Genomic DNA, 20,109 nt, shown 5'->3' with positions numbered 1-20,109 from the left:
CCATGGGAGCCAACATTCTCTTTCAGTCAGTTGCTGCTTCTTAAGGAAGAATGCTCATCCAATTCCCAGGGTCAGGGCAGAGAGGGTCTGGCTTAGAGGTGGCTATTTTGTCCATGAAAGTATGGGCTAGGGCTCCCAGCCAAGTGATTGAGCTTCAGACCCTCCCCATTGAACCAGCTTCCATTGGCATTTGGATTCTACCATGGTCTAAGGGGGTTGAGGGGAGACTGAAGAATCTTGGCTAGGCTAGCAGCCCTGTAGCCCATGCTGCTCTTCCCCATCCTCACTGGGTTCTCTTCCCATCTGTGTCTATTTTCTTTACAGCAGAAGACCCCCTGCCGCACCGAACCGGCCAACCATTATTCGCCCGGCCGAACCATCATTGCTAGATTAACCCTGGGTTCTAGAAAAAGCCCATGTACTCAGTGGGGTGTGGCAACCAGACCATCAGGGTACCATTGTGGGTGGGGTTTCTATACACTGTTGGCTCTGAGGGACACACAAGGTTGTAGAAAGCAAATGTGGCTCTGGGCCCTGAGGCCTCCTTCCCTTCCCCCTTTTCTCCCGTAGTCCCTGATAGCCAGGCCTGAGGCCATGTTTGCCAGGCAGGGATCATCTGAACTTGTAACCAGTGGGCCTGGTGGCACACCTGCCCTCCTTGCCCATCCCAACGCAGATGTAGGCAGCACCCAGGGACACGCTGACAGGTTGGCGACGCAGCTCTGCAGGCTCCCAAGACACTTGCACTTACCCCTGAACTGAGCAGTCCTGGGGAGCCTGGAGTGGGGTCGGGTTCTTGCACTTTGTGAATGAGGTCTGGGACCTGAATTAGGGCAGAGGGATGGGACTGATGTTGTGGCCTATCAGATCAGCCCATCAACCCTAGGCACTGTTTATGTATAAATAATATACGAATGGGGGAGGGGGGGACCGCTGAGTCTTGGGCTTTGGGCACAGCAAGAGCCTGTGTTTCTATGTCTGTGGCCCTTTGAGTGACTTGTGATTAAACCAAATGTAAACTGGAGACCAGGTGAGCTACCACATCCTTCGTGCTCAAGTTAAAGGATGTGCTGCTACTAGATGAGCTCAGTGGGGTCAGGGCTTCTCTTCTGTAAGTCACCTTGTTTGAGGAGTCTTGCTGGCCAGTTATTACTGAGTCTTGGCCTCCCACCCCCATCCCTGAGCCAGAATGGGGATTACTGCTCTTCTCACCATGGGTCTTATGTTCATCACCCCAGGAGCCTCAGAGTGACAGTGAATCAGGACATGGCATGGACAGGGGTGAAGCAGCAAGCACCAGGGCCTGGCCTGGGGTTATCAGATGTGCCCAGTCAGAAAGTAGCTAGCCCAGTATGGAAAGGGGAGGAGGGGTATGGTGGCCAGAGTTTTGGTGGTCTTCCTCATCTCTCCACTGATGTGGACTGCTCCTTCTACACTCCCAGCCACTGGTGTATTTGCACACCTCCAGCTGTATATACTCCTTCTGGAAGTGAGGCTTAACTAAAATGTCAAGCCCAAGCCCAGACACTGCTGCATTGGAGCCTCTGTGTTAAGCCTCCAGAGATGTAACCTATCTCCAGCCCTTAAACCCACCCTAAAACCTGGAGCTGCCTTAAGCCCCTGCTGTGGGGATGGGGACCCATTGGGGTGCAGAACTGACTCTTGGGAAAGTGGTCTTCCCTTCACCCCCAACCCCAGGCCAGGGAGCACTTGGATCAGGGACCATGTCTGCCTGAGGGACTGCCCAGGGCTCAGAGCTGATGTTGGCCTGGCTGGCAGACCATCTGCCAGACCTAGCATGTCTAGGACCCTTTGTGGAAAATGGGCTCCAGCTCTGGTCATGCTGGCACCTCTATGTGGGACTTAACTTGTTCCTTCACTCAATTTGACCAGTGTAAGTGCCTCTGCTCTGTACCCTATTAATAAACTAAAATAAAGGGAAGAAGCTACTGGCGGCTGGTGTCTGTCTCCTCCTGTCTTTGCTTGGGAGTAAAGGGGATGGGAATCTGCTTCTCGGTGGTTCCCTTGCTGCCCCAGAACCCTGCTCAGCCCTGACTGCTGCTCCTGCTCCCTATTGAGAGTCCCGTCTGAGTTGTGTGGAGGTACTGGGCACATCAGAATCAGCTGCCATTTTTAGATGCCTGCTGTTCCCCTAGGACAGCTAGCCAAGCAGTTACCAAGCCTCTAGTCCTCAACTTCCTCTATCCATCCCCACCCTCAGACCTTGCCCAGCCCTATTAAGTCTCCAGGTGGGAGCCTATCCCTCTCTTCAAGAATGTGGAGCTGCTTGGATAGGGAATCTGGTCAGAGATTTAGAATACGGAGAAGCTACTCCCTGGAGACAGGGGTCTTTAAACTGGTGCTACAATTTCCCACCCACCAAAGAAGTGAATAGGATAGCAAGATGCTCTTAGCGAGTTCTGCATTCACTTCCTCTTGCCTTAATTTGGCTTCTAGTAATAGCTCTCATCCTGTGGGTCCAAAAACAGGCAAATAAACCAGCTGGAGAGGGGTTAGGTGCTGCTGCCTGCAGGATTCCTTCTGTTACCAAGGCCAGAGATTCCACCAAATATAGAGTAAGGTTCCTAGAATTGTAGAGGTAGTAGCCCTGGCGAGATTGAATCCAGCAGAAGCCCAGGCTTTTCAGCTGGTCAAAATTGTTTAACCCTCTGCCTGGAAGAATCTGCCTACATCACCCCAAGATCCAATTCCTTGGGAGAGGTAGAATTGTCCCACTCTTAACAGGGGACTGACCCCTATACTTGGCAATGTCATAGGCATCCAACCACTCCATGGCCTTCTCTCCACAACGATATTAAACTTATTGTTTCTATTTCTCTCTTGTGCTCAGGCGACCACCTCCTTCTGCTCCTTCCCGGCCCTTCTTCTGAGTTTCGTCTGGTTGAGAGATCCATCTCTATAGGTGCCAGCCTGCTGCCTTTGCCCAGGGCACTGCCCTGTGGGCCTTGGGAGCTGAGGGGGCATTTTCCCATTCAGGCTAGGCCTGAGCTCCCTACAGTGGCACCATGGAGGCTTTCACTCCTGCTGGTCATGTTGCTGTAGGCCCAAACTTGATAACCTGGTTCCAGATAGCCTGGTTTTTAGGGGCACAGGCCCTAGGTGCAATCAACTTGTGCCCCAAGCCTAGGCCCCAGTTACCACACACTCCACAATTCCAAAAGTAATTTATTGAACCAGAGCTGGTACTTTGTTCCGTGTGGCTCAGGAGTCACCTTTTTCTACCCTTGGCTAACAGCTCTCTGCCTAATAAGGCTATTGCCCTTGTTCCCTTGGCCAACTGGTTCCCAAGGACCTTCATTTAGTTTATAATCTCAGTGAACACAGACTTGAGAGGGTCAAATCCTCTGGTTGGTGATGCAGCCACACTGGTGCTGTTTAGAACTTTATTAGGCCATGAGCCAAAGCCTCCATCTGCCCCATCCTGCATGCAGTGCCAGGCTGGAGAACAACCCATCCTGTCTCCAATAAACTGACAGTCCTGGGCAAGCATGTGACAGCGTCTGAGTTTCATTAAAAGTTCTTGGTGAGGTACAAGGGGGCCGTCCCAACCTGTTCCCATTCCATCTCTTAGTTTGTTTCTGTTGGGGACTGGGCACCTGCCCCACACAGGGCTAATTTTGTCTCTGAGCAGCTGGCATTTGGGGGACTGAAATAACGGAGTGGAGGGAGAAGAGAAAGATCATGTGGCCATTCTGGGAGTAGATTCAGCCTGGAGTCTAAAGAATGAGGCCACAGCCTGACCTAGGGGACACCTAGACTGGCAAGAGAGAGGGAAGATGGTGAGATGGAAAGGGGAGTTTGCCCCAGGATGGATAATACTTAAGGCACCTGGGGGGCAAGGGGAAGGGAATAACCTTTACTCTCTGGGCAGCTTTGAAACAAAAGATTTTACCCCTTTTCTCCCTCCTTCTTCACTTATGGAGCGTGCAGCCCCTTATCTGCACCTCTGATAAGGCACAGCCCTTCCCGGGCAGCAAGTCCCATAATTCGTCCCCACATCATCCCAGCAGCTCACTGCTCAGGCCTTCATTTCTGTCTCAACTTAGGATTTGGGGTATCCCGAGGATACCCTGATCTCCAGATTATAAAAGGACCTCCTAAGAAGCCTCTGATTTAAGTACCTGCCCCATTCTTTCTATGCAGAAAAAAAAAATCAAGAGACCCTCTAACTTCTTACGTCCTTGACAGGGGCGGGGCCGGCACCCCAGGCTTCTCCTGACCCTTTCTTGGTCAGTTTTAAACTGCTTCCCCCAAGGAAGTTCAGTTGTTCCTAAACACAGGGCTATGAATAGACCCTGGGCAGGAGAGATACTCCTTCCACCCACCCCCCAAATTCCCTCCCAAAGTTACCCCTCTCTAGGGAGGGCTATGTGCGGACAGCCCGCTTGTCCTGGAAGAGTCCTTTGAGCGTGCACACTTGGAGCACAGCCACTAATAGCAGCAGCCCCACGTTAACAGCAGACCAGAAGTTAACCCTCTCCAGATTGCCCTCCTGCAAGTTTCGGTCTCGAGCCTCAAAAGCCCTCAACAGAGTCAGCACCTGGATACTTCGCTCCAGCCTCGTCTTCATCATCTCAATGGACTCCTGTGGGGAAGAAGGGAAAAGGCAGGCTCCTCAGACAAGCCCTAGACATAATGGTTCCTGAAACCCTCTCCCCTTAGCCTGAAGCACAGCCCACCCAGGTTTAATATCTCTACAAGCCTCATAGGCTGGGCAGAGGAATTCCTCCCACTATTCTAAAGGAAGACCCAGTAAGGGAATGTGGCCAGGCAAAGGTGCCCTCTTAGCACAGTTAGACTCAGATTTTTCAATGAGACCAAAGCAGTCGTAGGCAGTGAGGACTGAGTACATGGTAGTGGTGCAGTGGAATCCGAATAGGTCAAAATTTAAATCCTACTTACTAGGGGAATGACCTTGGGCAAGTTGCTATACCTGAGTCTCATTTTTTCTCATTTAAAAATACACTAATAATATTTGTGCTACGCATTTCAATGAGTCACAAGGGAAGTGCTTTGCAAACTTCAAACTACTATGTAAATATAAACCCTTACTAGCATTTCCCTTTTACTAGAGAGCTGCTCTTCAGGGACTGAAAGAGGTCTGAGGAGCCAAGCCAGGTCGGGGAGAACAGAACAGATGCTGGGCTGGGCTGGAGGTAGGAATGCAGTTCCCACCTTAATGTCCTCAATCTTAATGTCAAGCATTTCTTCAGGCTCCACCACATCAGCCCAGCCATCACCATCACTATCCTCCTCATCTTGTAGACTGTCAAATATGAGCTCAAAGAACACTAGCTTCTCTGAAATGGTGCTGAAGGAGTTGTCAAAACACAGCTTGTAGTCTCCCAGTTCTGTGGGCTCCACCCTGGAGATGAGAGAAGAGAATGAGCAGCTCCTCAAGCTGGATAGGGTGACCTGTCCGATCACCCCATTCTGCCAAGGAGATGCCCCTGCAGCCCTGGCAGATAACAGTGGGTAACCTGAGGCCAGGTCAGGCTTAGCAGATGTAACCAAACCCTTCGAAAGTAGGGCAGCCAGGCTGGGGGGCAAAAGAGGGGAGGGAACACTGGGAGACAGCGTGGGGCCAGGGGAAGGTATACTCACGTGTGCACCCCATCGGACTTGCGGTACTCACTAACCAGCAGCACACCCCGAGGGCTCTCCAAGGAGAAGTCGACGTCTAGCCCCGCACCTCCGATGACCTGGAGGCAGAGGCAAAACAGGGGCCTCCCTTGAATGCAGGTAGGAGGGTTATCCCCACCAGCCTCGGGGGATGTTACCAGGAGGACCGAATGGGTCCTGGCTATCCAGCAGCCAGGGGCCCACAGTACTGGCAGGGGAAAGGCAGGACCCCATCCTCGCTCCCATTCCCTAGATAGTCCCCCCACTCCCTCCCCTCCCCTCGCTCCAGGGCTCTGGCCCCGCCCCTCCAAGGCACTTTTTTTCTAACTCCACCCCTACTGCCGTTGGACCCAATTTCTAAAACCCCACCGTCTGACCTAGCCCCACCCCTTCTCGAAATGCCTGATTCTGGCCCCGCCCCCTTGTCAGGTCCTCAAACTATGGAACCGCCCCTAGCGGACCTAAGATTCTGGCCCCACCCACACAGGATTCCCGGTCTGACTCGGGCTCCCCTCCCCCCCTCCTCCAGCTTCACCACCCTCACCCTCACCCCCGCCCCCACCTGGTACTCAGCCTCCAGGCTGGCGTTGGCCGGTGCCGGCTGGTAGAAACACTGCCTACGGCCAGCGGGGAGCAAAAATGTGAACTCGCCGTCTTGAGGTGGGGGAGCCCGGGAGCCAGGCTCGGCCGCTGTCCCAGTCACCAGCGGCGACAGCCATCCCGCCAGGACCAGGGCCAGGGCCGCCCTTGCCGCCATCATCCGGGTCATCCGGCAGTGTGAGGCAGGGACACGGCCCCTTTAAGGCTTGGCTTCGCTCTCCAGCTGCCTCTCCGCACCGTTGGTTCCCACTCTTGCCTGTCGGGCGAGGAGTCCCACCCCTTCTGCCCATCGCAGGGATTGGAGGGAGGCCCTGCTCTTCCCTTCGTTTTCTTGCTTTCTGGAAACAGCCCCTCCGCGGGGACTCGGTGGGACGAAACCAACGCTTAGGCTGGTCCGTCCCCCGCAGGCAACTGCACAGACAGCTAAGCCCAGGCCGGTAGGAGGGGCTGAGGGGGCCTTACGGAGGAGCCCCCGCGACCGTTTCCCAGAATGCCCCGAGCGGGGAGCCGTCGGCCGTTACTCGGCTTCCCCGCCTCTTCGCGTGGTCCGGCTGAGCGTGGGGTGGTGTCGGGGTCTCGCGGCCCGCCCTCTCCAGGGAGGGGCCTGGCCTCACCCTTCCCCCGTGACCTCTTTTCCTTCCTACTGCCTGGGTTTTTGGGTGGCCCCCAGCCCGAAGTTCCCCGCCCCCCCCCCCCACACACACACCCTTCCACAGTTGAGGAAACTGGGGGGTAAAAGGACTGCAGGCCGTGGTGGGGGAGGACGGAGGGGGAAGAATTTGATTTATTTTTTCAGTTCCAAATTCTCTTCTTCCCCTTCTCCCCTAGCCATTGAGAGAGCAAGAAAAACAAAATCTATTACACGTATGTATACTCGTGCAAAACAAAACTCTGCATTAGTCACGTCCCGTCCCTCCCTCCTCCCCGGAAAAAAAGCAAGAAAAAGAAAGGAAAAAAGTGACTTCGAGCTACGCCAATTGGTTCTCCAAACAGAAGGGGCTAGCTAGCATCGTGAAACCTTTGGAACTGTGCCAGGTCACCGTGTTGATCAAAGTCTTTCAAAGCTGGCTCTCTTTGCGATCTTGCCTGACTGTGGAGATCGCTCTCCTGGTTCTGTTCACTTTGCCATCAGTTCACACAGTTCTTTCCAGGTTTCTCTGAATTCTTGGGGGAGGGTGGAGCATTTGAATCCGGGGCTTGTTTTCTTTCCACTTTCCAGAAGCATAACTTAGTGGAAAGCACTTGGAGGCCAGTTTTGCCTCCTGCATCAAAGACAATATCTGTGGGATGATGGTTAGTTACTTCACCTCCGCTTCTTCATCTATAAAATGACTTACTAATAATTGCACCAGCTCTCTAACAGGGTGGTTGTGATAAAAGTACTTTGCACCTGATAAAACACTTACCTAAATGAGTTATTGATTAAAGGCCTTTACAATCTAAGGGGGAGTGACTATCCACATTAGTGTAAAACAAAGTAGTATGTAAAGGGAGCAGTTCGGACAAATAATGATAGCTTACACGTTGAGGACTCTGGGAAATATTGCAGAGGGAGAAATCACCTTCAGATGGGAAAATCTGAGATTTCCTTGAGGTAATAACTCCTGAGATGGGACTTGAAGATAGGAGGGTTTCAGCAGGTTGAGATGAGATGGGTGCGAATTACAGGCATGGAGGACCAGCTTACCACACTGTTCGTATCCTGATATGGCAACGAATTTCTAAAATAACCCTGTGACTAAGGTAGTGCAAAGAGTATCCCTATCTTAGAAATGAGGAAACAAAATCACAGAGGTTGTTACACAGTAAGTACTGGAAACAAGATTAAAACTCAGATCTCCTGACACTTAAAATCCAATGTGTTCTTCCCACTATATATCATTTAGTATAAAGCTGAAAGGAGAAGTTTGGGTCAGATTAATAAGGGCCTTAATTGCCAGGTTAAACATGGGATACCCACTTTCCTGCCCCTCAGCCTTGGAAAATTCTGGTGTGTTGAAGATGAGGACCAAGATCCATAAACCCAACTTCAATGAATACCTGTATTCCCAGTCCTGTGCTGTGAGATAAAGAATAACAAATACCCTTTGACTCAAGGAGTTTACAATCTAGTCGGGAAAATGAACTAATGCCCAATAAACAATTAGAAAAAGAATTAGAGTGTCAGACACAGACTATAATTAGCAAAAGGAATTTATAGAAGTCTGGAAGCAAAGTGGTGGGGCTTGAGAGAGAAAAGAGGGTGTTCAGGCTAGGAGAACAATTTGAATAAAGGCCTGGAACTGACAGATGGTGTCTAATGTCACCCTCTAAAGAATTCTCAGTCAACTAGCATTTATTAAATACCTTTGGGCTAGTCATTTTGCTAAGGGATTTGGATACAAGGGTGCAGTTGGAGGAGGCAAGAAAAGCTCTCATTTAGAAGGTTAAAAAAATCATCCCTGCATAAAGATGCAGTACAGACAGAACAGAGAAGCAGGTATCAGAAAGAGAGCTCTAAGTAATCACCTGGATATCTGGTGCTGCAGTCTAGGGACAACCAAAGCTATCAATATAAGTGATTATTTTAAAACACCTACTCTGGGCAGTTTCCACCCTGAGAAGCTATACCAGTAACCTTATATGAGTATATACTGCTCTTAGTATTAATTCACAAGTTCTTTGTTGTTAATTGAGTCCATTGCTTCCAAAGTAGCTTTGAGAACTAAGTAGCTATCACCCCTCCTCCAACGTTATGCTCATATGGGCAGGATGGATCCCTCAGTCTCTCCTTTACCTAAACAACCCCATTGTTTTTACTCTTAGCATTAGTCATATTTAACTAGACTAAAAGGTCCTTGAAAGCAGGGGTGATATCTTGTTTTTGAGAGCAGAGTCCCACGGTCCTTGATATAGCAGCTATTTATATTTAATGCACGTATGAAAAAAAAATGAATGAATGGGAGAAGGGGGAGGTACTTTATACTTATCACTCTTCCTATGTGCATTCTCCCTGACACATCCATCCACATTTTTCCCAAAATGTGATCCCAAACCAGACCTATGGATTCAAGAAGAGATACAAAGAGACTCAAGCAATCATGAACTATTGCTGTGGCAAGGAGCAGGTGTCTGTTGCAGAAGAGTAAAGGACTGGGGTTATTTTTTTCTTTTTAATAAAGTTCTCCTTATGGGAGGGCTTCTCAAGTTGAAACAGCCAGTCCTAGTTCAAGAAAATGGCCCATGTTTATTCCAACTTTAATGTTGTGGTTTGTACCTGAGGGCATGGGTTTTCAAGAAGCCAAGTGACCCTTCCCCTTTTCCACTGCCTTTAAAGAAAAAGGGGAAAGCAAAAACATTGTTTCTCAAGTTCATAAAATCTGTAGAATTCAACTGAAAACATGGAACTTAGCTTCCTTGGTTTGACATACTATTTGTAAAAGGGGAGGGTAGAACAGCGATTCCCTTTCAGTTCAAGAGTGTGCAACTTCCTCCCTGGGTGAGGAAACTGCCCTCGTAAACTCTTTTCTTCTTGCCTCACAAGGAATTGGTTGTGAGTGTTGTTTCTCTCTTCAGTCAGAATCATAACTGAACTCTGTGAAGAGATGCCCTGGAAAGTCCTCTTTTTTGTAACCGGTAAGTTTCTTTATCTGATGACACCTTGGGCATCAGAAATTACTTCCTAATTTGCTGAACATAATATCTGAGAACGTTTGACAATATTTGCTAGACCTGAGGAAAAGGAGGCTTCTTTATACTGATTTCTCAGTGTGTGTGTTGTACCAATTTCAGGATCCTAAACCCAGGAATATGTGCTTTGTACTCTGCTTTCAAAGACATAGAATGGTGGTCCAGAGAGGTCCAGGCCTTTGGCTTTGCCTTTGAGAGGATGAGTGTTACCCCAAAACCCATGAGCCTCTGAATGTTCCCTGAAAGATTCATGTGTGGAGGGTGGAGGCTCCAGGGCACTCTTTGCTGGGGGAGGGAATACATTGACATTCATGGGAAGAACCCTTCCTTTCCAGGGCAGACTTGCCTTGCTGGTCATCAAGTCATAGATTTAGAGATAAAAGAGAGGTTAGAAGCCATCTAATCCAACACCTTCATTTTATAGATAAGGAGACTGAGGTCCAGAAGTTTGGTGACTTGCCCTAGAGCAAGTAGGAGAGCTGATATTTGAACCCAAGTCCAACACACATCAACACTGCCACGTAGCCTCCCCATGAATTATCTCCACAGAGTTCAATCCACATTCAAAACCCCTTCTTTGTGTACTTTGTTTTTCAGGCTCTTTGGCAATACCAGCTCCTTCCATTTCCCAGACCCCTCCGTACCCTAGCAACCCCGGGGATCCCATCCACCTTCAATGTGTGGCCCCCCCTGGCTTCCAGGAGGCTGAGTTCTCACTCTTCCATGGAGATGAGGTGGTACAGACACTGCAGGCACAAGCAGCCCAGCAGGGAGTGGTTTTCACAGTGACCAACGTGAGCGAAGGCCTTATAGCACAGTACCGATGTCAGTACAGTGTGATGGGTGAGGTTGCCAAGCAGTTCTCAGACTTGAGCAAGCCGGTGAATGTGACCTTTCCAGGTAAGGGCCTGTTTGCTTTTTGACACTGTGTCAAGTTGGACAGGTGCAGCCCCTTCTACTTGCTCACTCCTCCAGCTTTTAGTGAGCTAGTCCCAAGTCACCTGTCCTACACTATCTTTTGTTTGCTGTTTACCTCCTGGAGAATTTACATAGTGATCTTCCAAGGTGAGAAGGTATAACAGTAGCTAGCTACAAACTGTCACAAAGTATCCTGTGTCCTGTGAACATATAGCAGAGCTGAGGAGAAAGGCCATGGAAGAAGTCAGTGCCATGTCCCAGGGAAATTTCTCTCTCATTCTGATTTTTCTTTTCCAGTTAACGGGCTGCCAACCACAACCCTACCAACTCCTCCAAGTAGAGTGGATCCACGGGGAAAGAAAGGCAAGGAGGGAGGGAGGGACTGAATGGCTCTACTGCCCTTCTCACATCCCCAGGACTAATTTCTCAGAAGCAGGCAGGTCTGTTGTGGGAATGTCTTTGGTGTCACAGGGGACCCAGCACAGAAGTGAGTTCAAGAAATGTTGCTCCTCTCTAGAAACAGCGACTTCCACTTAAGTAGAGAACACTGAATAAATCCTTTGTAGAAACCACTTCTGGAAATCAGATTCTAATATGCCTTTGGTCAGTTGCTCATCTCTGCAGTCTCCCAGAAGCAAGGTCCTCTGCCTTTGCAGTACAGTAGAACGGGAACCTCAGCTAGTCCTCTGGTGCTCCCAGCCCAACAAGCCTACCCCTTGTGGTGAGGCAAAGGCTTGAGCACCTCCTTCCCTTTCCTTTCTATTGCTTCTTTCTCCCTCACCTGTCCAATCTCATGTTTCCTATTTTCTAGTGGCTTCTTGGATCACACCACTCTCCCTGGGCCTGGCTGGAGCATTCATCCTCATTGTGGTGCTGGTTGTGGGCATTCTAATGATTAGACGAGGTACATGGATATATCTTTCCCAGGGAAAAAAAAATTACCTTATGCTTAGGGAGACCAGTATTCCCAAGTGCTTTAAGCTATCCAGGGGGAGGGGGAGATTCTATCCTACCTGGGGCCCTCCCAAAGCCTCAATTTCTTAGAGAATATTGTTTCTTGTGAGGATCACAAGCCCCCTTAGATTATATAAAATCTCTGTCTGATTGTGTTTCCCTCAGTGAAACAAGAAAGTCAGATTAGGCACAGAAAGTGCCAGGTTTGACTCTAGAATTGTCAAGACTATAGAGAATTATTCTTTGCAACATAAACATATTGGTGGAACAATCTGATCCTGCTTTATTGTTTGTTGTTTTTGTTTTTGCCGGTTAAAGTCACCAAACTTCAGAAAAAAAGGTAAGGTGGATCCAGGAGAACTTCAGAGGGCATGTGGTAGAGGAAACATCAGTCTCCATACCTTTTGTCCTGGGATGAACGGAGTAGATTCAGAGCATTTTTAGAAAATAACTGGTTCAGGGATTATGGATGAAGAAAGTAGGAGTGGCTTCCTTCTGAGCGCATGAGATCTCCCACTTTGGGCTGGAAGGTACCTGTGTCATGGAGGCAATCCTTGGTTATAGCACTCAGATTCAAAGTGAGAAGTGGGTTCTAAGAGTTTCTGGAGAACTTAAGATTTAAGCCTTTCTCTGGGTCTCCCATTATTTTCCCATCTGGAAAATAAAGTCCCTCTTAGTGTTGGGCTATATGGCATTTTCCTTTCCTGGCTCAGTTCAAGCTCTTTTTACATGTGAGGTGACACTTAACTATTCAAAGTAAATATATTCATTTGTGGCTTGTAGAATCATTATCATTCCTTTAGAATCGTCACAACTTATATTTATTTGTTAGCTAAATTGATTCTACAAATTCAGTTCAACAAACATTTAAGCACCAATTATGGGCTTAAGGGGGTATACTGCATGCTGAGGGATATGGAAAGATCAATAAGATACAATTTCTACCCTTATACTATTTAATAGCTTCAAACTGCATCAAGACTTTTGGGACGCCCTGTAGCACTTAAAATCTGCACATATAATGATAATGAAAAATAGGACAAGAAGAGTACATAGGAAAGGCCTAACATTTAGACCAGAGGAATAGTTTTTATTCTTTGTTTATTTCATTTGCAGAGAGCAAGAATCCTGCTGGACCAAGATAAACTATACTACTTCAGGTGTGTATCCCTACCTAGCTCCAGGCTGTCTCTTCCTGTACCATTTGTCTGAGACAACCAGCCTCTTCTGAGATCAGAGGGGTCTAGTGACCCCTCAGCCCACTTCTTGAACTGCCCATTAGGAGCATTGGAGTTCTGGTTCTCAGGAATGTGCTGACTGTAAGGCTTTATCTCACCCTCACTTTTCAAGTCTGAAGTCTTTATTTATAGCCAACTTCGCTGCAGTGGCTACACAATCTTATATTCACAATATATTCACTTATATACACAATATTCTTATAAGAAGAGATGCTAATGGCAAAGTAACTGCCCTCAGTCATCTAGGATTCACTTCTTTTCTCCTCTCTTCCCCTGTATCTTGGTCCTAGCTCGCCCTAAGAGTGAAGGGGATGGAAGGGAGCTGTCCAGCTGCCCATACTGACTTTGTCATAGGAAGCAGAGGTCAAGTTTTTGACTTGATATATTTATTTATTCATCAAATATTTATTAAATACCTGCTCTATGCAAACCACTGCTAGGTGCTAGGGGAGATACAAAGTTTAGATAAAAGAGTTTCTTCCTTCATGGAGCTATTTAGAGGATGACACACAAATAAAAATGATAATATTCAATATGCATTAACATTAGAGATGTATAAAACAAAATATTACATGAGGTCATATGGGAAAAGGTTGCTAATGACAAGAGGAGATTATGGAAGACTTTACCATGAAGGTATAAGGAGACAAATTGACATTTAGGTCCTTATATTTGAGAAAATTCTTTTCCTAGGTTTCCCTTTTCCTTCTAGAGGAGAGTTTGCCCTTTCCTGTTGTGAGATAGAGGAAGCAACTTAGGCATGTGACTCATCCTAGAGTCTATAGAGGTGTGGGAGGTGAGAATTTTTTTAAATAATGCTATAGGCCTGTCTTTTGCTCTTCTTCCATTACAGATATGTCTTTTGATAACTCCCTGTTCTCCATTTCAATGGTGAGTGATTCAATTCTTAACATACAACTTATAGGTGCCTACCAGATTCTTGGGCCAGTGAGGCGGCTCACTAAATGGAATGCCAGGCTTGGAGTCAGGAAGATTCATCTTCCCAAGTTCAAAGCTGGCCTCAGACACTTATTAGCTGTGTGACCCTGGGCAAGTCACTTAACTCTGTTTGCCTTAGTTTTTGAATCTGTAAAATGGGCTGGAGAAGGAAATGGCAAACTACTCAGTATCTGCCAAGGAAACTGCAAATTGGGTCACAAAGAGTCAGATATGACTCAACAAGCATTAGGCAACCAGATTCTAGGGAATTAATATATCTTGAGGTATATTTGTATTGTCCTTTGCCTATTAAGTTGGACATTGTGGGTTATAAGCAGCAAATTCCTTATTTTTCTAGTGTCCAGGAGGGAAAAATGTCCTAGAACCAAAGAAGAGAAATAAATCTGCAAAAAGGACCTGAGTTCTGACAATGTGGAAGAGAGTCAAATTTTCCCTTAATTTTTCTAGCCTTCTATGTCAAAGAGCATTTAGTAGTCATTCTAGTTGGTATCTGTGACCTGACCAGCCAAATCTAACCATAAGAAATGATAGCAGTCTTTTTGGATGATATGTAACCACTCTGTTATCTAGGTCCCAGACAAAAGAATGAGATATCTTTTAATGAGGCAGCCACCATGGTAATAGGGTCGCACATAACTCTTGCCATCTCTGGGACCTTAAAAAGAGCCTACGTTGAGTAGTGTTTTGGCAGGACTAAAGGCAAGGATTCAAGCAGTTACTCTTGCTCCAAGATAAGTACCCAGAATCATGAAGCCTGATTACTTCTGCGTTGTGCCTTGAGGTGATCTTAAATTGGTTGGGTGAAAGATGCTGAATCCCTTCTTGCACTTGGCTTGGTATTTCTAAGCCCCTTTACACTCATCTCCCTTTCACCTCTGCAAAAGAACGACCAGTCCTGAGATACTGAGAAGTGTCCACCTGTCCTCAGGCCCGAACACAGATGCTGTACTTGAACAGCTCCCTGGAGATCCAGTCTCTGGTGGCTTCTGGAAGGCGTTATTGCCTAGCTTCCGTGGCATAATCTATTCCTAAGCAGCATTATGAAAGTGAGGACAAAAGACATGGGCCAACCAAGTAAGACAGAGAATTTAGAAGACAGGCGATTGTTTCAATGAAAACCTATCTCACTACCTGCTACTAATAAAATACATGGAAACCTTATTTCAAGTCATATGCCCTTTTAAAATGTGGTTAAAATCAGCTCATAGGATGAAAAGTTATCAAGGGAGAGGTTCATTAACTCAACGTGCATTCATTAAGCACCTATTTTAAGACAAGAATATGTGATTTGGACCAAGAAAGAATAGGAAGACAAGCCTGGGTCTCTGCCCTCAAGGGGCTTATTTTATAATCTAATGGGGGTAATCAGGCATGTAGGATGTTGACGATGATAATACAAAATAGAACGAGGTCAATTAATAAGAGAAGTAGACACAAAGTGATAAGAGAATTCACTGGAGGGAAAGATCACTTAAGGTTGGCTTTGGGGAGGGTCAAGAAAGATGTGACAGAGAAGCTAGCATTGGAGCTGGTCATTAAGGAGGAGTATCATTGCAGTGGGATTGTGAGATAGGAAATGGCATTAGCCAGGGCAAAGAAACAAGACAATGTGAGATACACATGGTTCTGGTGAGAGAGGAAGGTGAGAGGAAGCTGCAGAAGGAGGCTGGAGCCAGGAGTTCAGGGCCTTGAATGCAGGGACAAGAAAGTTTGGACTTGATCCCATAAGCAGTGGGCAAGGCCCCAAAGATGTGGGAGCACTGGACCAATAGGATCACAAGTATTAGGCTAATAATAAGAATAATAGCTAACATTTACATGGTCCCTACGATGTGCCAGGCACTGTGCTAAGTGCTTTTACAAATATTGTCTCACTTGATCATCACAATAACCCTAAGAGGTAGCTACTGTTATTATTCCCATTTTATAGACAAGGGAACTGAGGCAAACAGAGGTTAAGTGACTTGCCCAAGGACATACAACTAGGAAGGATCTGAGGCTGGATTTGAATTCAGGTCTTCTTGAATCCAGGTCAGGTCCCCTTCGCCACCTAGGTGTCCAAAGGGGACTGGTTAGGTGGATATCGCAGTAGTCCAGCCAAGAAGTAATGGAGATAGAGAGTGGATTAGTGAGTATGCGAATGAAGATGAGAGATCAGAGACAAAGAGTTTTTTTTTTGCACTTAATAGTATTTTATTTTTTCCAATTACATGTAAAGATAGTTTTCAACATTCATTTTTGTCAGACTTTGAGCTACAAATTTTTCTCCCTCCCTCCCTTCTATCATCCCTCCCTAAGATGGCAAGCAATCTCATATTGGTTATACATGTGCAGTCGTGTTAAACATATTTCCACATTACTCATGTTGTGAAAGAAGAATCAGACCAAAAACAAAAAAGGTGAAATAGTCTGCTTCGGTCTGCATTCACATTTTCTGGATGTGGATAGCATCTTTCATCATGAGTCTTTTGGATTTGGCTTGGATCATTGTATTGCAGAGAAGAGCTAAGTCTATCATAGTTGATCATCACATAATGTTGCTCTGACTGTGTACAGTGTTCTCCTGGTTCTGCTCACTTCATTGGGTGTCAGTTCATGTAAGTCTTTCAAGGTTTTTCTGAAATCCATCTGCTCAGGGACAAAGTATAAACAAGATTTCTTGACTTACTAAATGTGGGGGAGTGAGGGAGGTAAAAGAGTCAAGGATGAGCAAGAATTACTGGGAGAATGGTATTTCCATTAGCATAAAAAGAGAAGAAAGGAGGGAAAACAAACTTCAGAGGAGAGAGAATTAGTTTACTTTTGAACATACTGCCTTTGAAGTGCCATTTGGAAATCTAGGTGAAAAGGGCCTGATAGTGGTTTAAAATGTGTCTGAAGTTCAGAAAAAAGGCTGCTGTTGGAAAATATATCTGGGCAGACATTTTGTGAACCTATCATCAGGAAACTAGACTACTATCTTCATGAAATTTAATAAGTTGTAATTGGTTGAAAGTTAGAGCTGAAATTGAAATTTTTTTAGGTTGAATTTTTTTTTTTACTCCTTAGCAAGTAGAACTTCTTCCCCAAACACAAGTTATTTGGGGCAAGATAAATCTAGCACCCGTCCCAGTGGGCATTTTTTGAGTTCTGTCAGCGAATGCTATACCACAGAAGAGAAACTGAGATGATAGTGGTCATGACTGCTTCAGTATGGTTCCTAATACCTCCTCAGATTCAGCTTGGCAAGAAAAGGATAGGGCGGCTATGGTGATGAAGTGGGTTTTCAGGAGAAAGAAAAAGGCAGAGGACTAGAATCCATGCCATAAGACAAGCAACATGGTATGGTAGATAGGGAGTCAAGAGACTTGAGTTTTGATCCCACCAGAGACACATTAGATGTATTATTCAATGTGGATGGAGCACAACCTCCCAGAACCTGTTTCCTCATCGTTAAAATGGAGATACTAACACAAGGTTGTTGTAGGAGTGTACTATATCTGCAAATTGTGATTATTGGAAAAAAACAATATTTAGCCTAAAGATGACAAGATTTAGGAAGAAGAGAGTTGTTGACTTCGAGGAGTTAAAGGGCTGTTACGGGGAAGGAGGATTAGGCTTGTTCTATTTGGCCTTTGGGGTGCAGACTTGGTAGCACTTTGTAGAAATTTCAGAGACTTTTGGCTCATTGTAAGGAAATACTTGCAAACAATTAGAACTATCCCCCCAAAATTAAATAGGCTGCCCCAGGAAGTCATGATTCCCCATCACTTCAAGTAGATATTTGTTGAGCGCTTGTCAGGAATATTATAAAGGGGATTCCTGTTGATGTAGAATGGACTAGATAACTTCTAAGATCCCTTGACCACCCTGGGAAGTACACGTGATAACCTAGGGATGACAAAAGTGGATGAGAAAAGCCCAGATCGAGAAAGGTTCACGAGATGCCAACTCATAATGGCATTTAGAAATCAGTTAGTGCAGGCTTTTTGTGTTCCAGATAAAGAAACTAAGGTTCACAAGAGTTAAGTCACTTGCTCATAATCACCTAGTGGCAGGGATTGAACAATAATAACATCTAGCATTTGTTTCAGCAAAGTGCCTGGGAGGTAGGGGCTATCGTTATCCCCATTTCGCAGATGAGGAAACTAAGGCTGAGAGAAGTTAAGTGACTTGCTCAGGGTCACACACCTAGTGTCTGAGACAAGATTCTCACTCAGGTCTTCCTGGTTCCAAGTCTACCACTCTATGCATTGTGCCACCTAGCTACTAATTTGAATCTACATCTCCTGAATCTAAATCTCATGCTCGTTCTACTACACGGCCTTGGAAAAGAAGGGGAAATGAGCATAATTTGGGCAGAGTATATAAAGTGTGGGGTAAAATAAGAGGTTTGGAGCTGAAGACTAGTGGAAGAATGATGTACAATAGTATTTAGTATGGATGGAGGAGAAAAAGTAGGGGAGTAGCCCCAATTCTATATCCTAGAAGTTACTTGATTATTTTCTTTTATTAAAAAAGAAAATGACCCCAGAAGACATGGATACTCATGGCACATTTACCAGCTCAACTGTGGCTCCAGAATCCTTTGTACCCAGAAAGAGACCCACATCTACTTCTTCCATTCCTGAGCTACCCGAATTCAGCACCTTCAGGTCCTTCGAATGAACCTATCCCCTGGCTCCAGAACCCTTGTATCCGGGAAGAAGCCCTCAGCTACTTATTCCATTCCTGGACTCCCTGAATTCAGCACCTTCAGTTCTTTTTATTGAACCTGTCCCCTGCTGTGAGACTAAGAGGTTGCATTTTTCCTTCCCCTTCTTTTGCATTCTTCCCCAGACTTGTCAGTTTCCAGGCTGGGTTCTGAAGAAGTCTGGGAAGGCCTGGCTCCTGTATGTCTGACTCACCACCCCTTCATCTTTCATCCAGGGCCCCTATGGGGGAATACAACTACAGCCTCCCAAGAGATACCCTCATGTCCTGAATCAGATTTTCATTATTCCAACTGAAACACTTTTTCTGTGGCTCAGTAGTTGGCAGTAGCCTGTTATGTATCTCAGGTTCATAGATGATATCCTAGAAAGAGCCCTCAGACATCTTCTAGTTGAACCCCTGCACTTAATTTTTCATATAAGGAAACTGAGTCCCAAAGAGGTTAAGTGACTTGTCCAAAGCAACATAAGTTGTAAGCTTTAGCCACTAAAAGTTATCATTTGTATTAGGGCCCCAATAAGGCCCCGTTGAACAGAAAATACACAGAAACCAGGACCTCGAGGACAGCTATCTGACATTTATGGAAGCAGAAAATAGTCTAGGTGAAGCTCTTTCTCTCGGGGGATAGTATCAGCTGTTAATTCTTCTGCCCCTATCCAAGTGGCCTATTCTGAGCAGAGTAACATGATGCAAGAGCACAGACAAGATACTGAACCAAAAGTTCCTATCTGGATTTACAGCATCTCTTGTCTCCACTAAAAACAGTTTTGGAATTACTTCAGCCAACACCAATGCTTTCCTGCCTTCTGGAGACTTATTTGCAGCCAGCCCTAGTTGGTGACAGGAACCAGACTATGGTCTAAGAGTGCTTGGTCCTAGAACCCTAAGTTTCTGTTCTGTGTGTCATTCCTTTTCTTTGAAAACTACAGAATTGAGGGGGCAAGATTGTCTAAGTTATTAATTACAACTAGCACTGAGACTTTTGTAAGGAACAAAGTGTGGAGTCTTGTTATTAAAGGTAGCTGGATTTCTGTTATTAACCCTTTGGGCTTATTATTCCATGTGACAAAACATTCTAGGTGATTGAGTTTTAAATGACTGCTTGGGACACACGTGGCAAACAGGATATCTCCTCTGCCCCCATCGCTACTCAGGAAAATAGAACCAGCTGAGATGGGGAGGTTGTTTTCTGTATGGAAAGCAATAAGAATCTCTTTCTGCAGAGGTCTGGATTCACCATCTCCGGTTTTCTTACCCCCCTGTACTTGGCAGGAGGGAGTCTTTCACCTCAGCTAGAGTTGGAAAAGAAGGTTGGGGGCATGGGGGTTGGGGGCAGGTAGCGATGATAAAATAGGTGGCCCCTGTTTGTTCAGGGGTCAGTTTTCGTTATTCTACAACTTAGTGACTCAGGCCAACCGCAGGGAGTGGGGGGGGG

The 20,109-nt window shown here is 46.3% G+C and overlaps 3 protein-coding genes across 13 annotated transcripts in view; 2 read left to right on the top strand and 1 right to left on the bottom strand.

Moving 5' to 3' along the window:
• The window catches only part of DNM2 (dynamin 2), a 75,908-nt gene extending 72,398 nt beyond the window's left edge, over positions 1–3,510 (top strand). For 4 of the 11 annotated variants that reach the window (XM_036760787.1, XM_036760793.1, XM_036760781.1 and 1 more), the window contains one exon: positions 2,852–3,510. In XM_036760787.1, the coding sequence (XP_036616682.1) occupies positions 2,852–2,891 (40 nt within the window). In that variant the 3' untranslated portion in view covers positions 2,892–3,510. Of the gene's footprint in view, positions 1–324; positions 1,953–2,851 lie in introns of those variants that run through there. The other 7 variants (XM_036760764.1, XM_036760768.1, XM_036760748.1 and 4 more) reach the window with 2 other exon arrangements.
• TMED1 (transmembrane p24 trafficking protein 1) lies at positions 3,170–6,684 on the bottom strand. Its single transcript, XM_036760798.1, has 4 exons — positions 6,206–6,684; positions 5,626–5,723; positions 5,197–5,386; positions 3,170–4,606 (listed from the first exon to the last, which is right to left on the bottom strand). The coding sequence occupies exons 1-4, from the start codon at positions 6,410–6,412 to the stop codon at positions 4,388–4,390; spliced, it is 714 nt and encodes a 237-aa protein (XP_036616693.1). The 5' UTR covers positions 6,413–6,684; the 3' UTR covers positions 3,170–4,387.
• Positions 6,685–6,733: 49 nt separating this feature from the next.
• On the top strand, positions 6,734–18,929 carry C1H19orf38 (chromosome 1 C19orf38 homolog). Its single transcript, XM_036740781.1, has 9 exons — positions 6,734–6,800; positions 9,781–9,858; positions 10,510–10,812; positions 11,128–11,193; positions 11,642–11,734; positions 12,103–12,124; positions 12,901–12,944; positions 13,876–13,913; positions 18,483–18,929. Exons 1-9 carry the CDS (start codon positions 6,734–6,736, stop codon positions 18,627–18,629), a joined length of 858 nt encoding a protein of 285 aa, XP_036596676.1. The 3' UTR covers positions 18,630–18,929.
• Positions 18,930–20,109: the final 1,180 nt, after the last annotated feature.

The sequence above is a fragment of the Trichosurus vulpecula genome, chromosome 1 (assembly GCF_011100635.1).
Source record: "Trichosurus vulpecula isolate mTriVul1 chromosome 1, mTriVul1.pri, whole genome shotgun sequence".
NCBI classification, from domain to species: Eukaryota; Metazoa; Chordata; class Mammalia; order Diprotodontia; family Phalangeridae; genus Trichosurus; species Trichosurus vulpecula.
This window is presented reverse-complemented; position numbering and strand designations above follow the sequence as displayed.

Bases quoted from the DNA above. Each gene is read 5' to 3' on its own strand.
- TMED1 (XM_036760798.1), bottom strand. From the start codon at position 6,412: ATGACCCGGATGATGGCGGCAAGGGCGGCCCTGGCCCTGGTCCTGGCG. The intron at 5,724-6,205 runs GTGGGGGCGGGG...CTCTGCCTCCAG, and splicing joins GCCTGGAGGCTGAGTACCAG to GTCATCGGAGGTGCGGGGCT. The intron at 5,387-5,625 runs GTGAGTATACCT...TCTCATCTCCAG, and splicing joins AAGTCCGATGGGGTGCACAC to GGTGGAGCCCACAGAACTGG.
- C1H19orf38 (XM_036740781.1), top strand. From the start codon at position 6,734: ATGCCCCGAGCGGGGAGCCGTCGGCCGTTACTCGGCTTCCCCGCCTCT. The intron at 9,859-10,509 runs GTAAGTTTCTTT...TTTGTTTTTCAG, and splicing joins AGTCCTCTTTTTTGTAACCG to GCTCTTTGGCAATACCAGCT. The intron at 10,813-11,127 runs GTAAGGGCCTGT...TTTCTTTTCCAG, and splicing joins GGTGAATGTGACCTTTCCAG to TTAACGGGCTGCCAACCACA.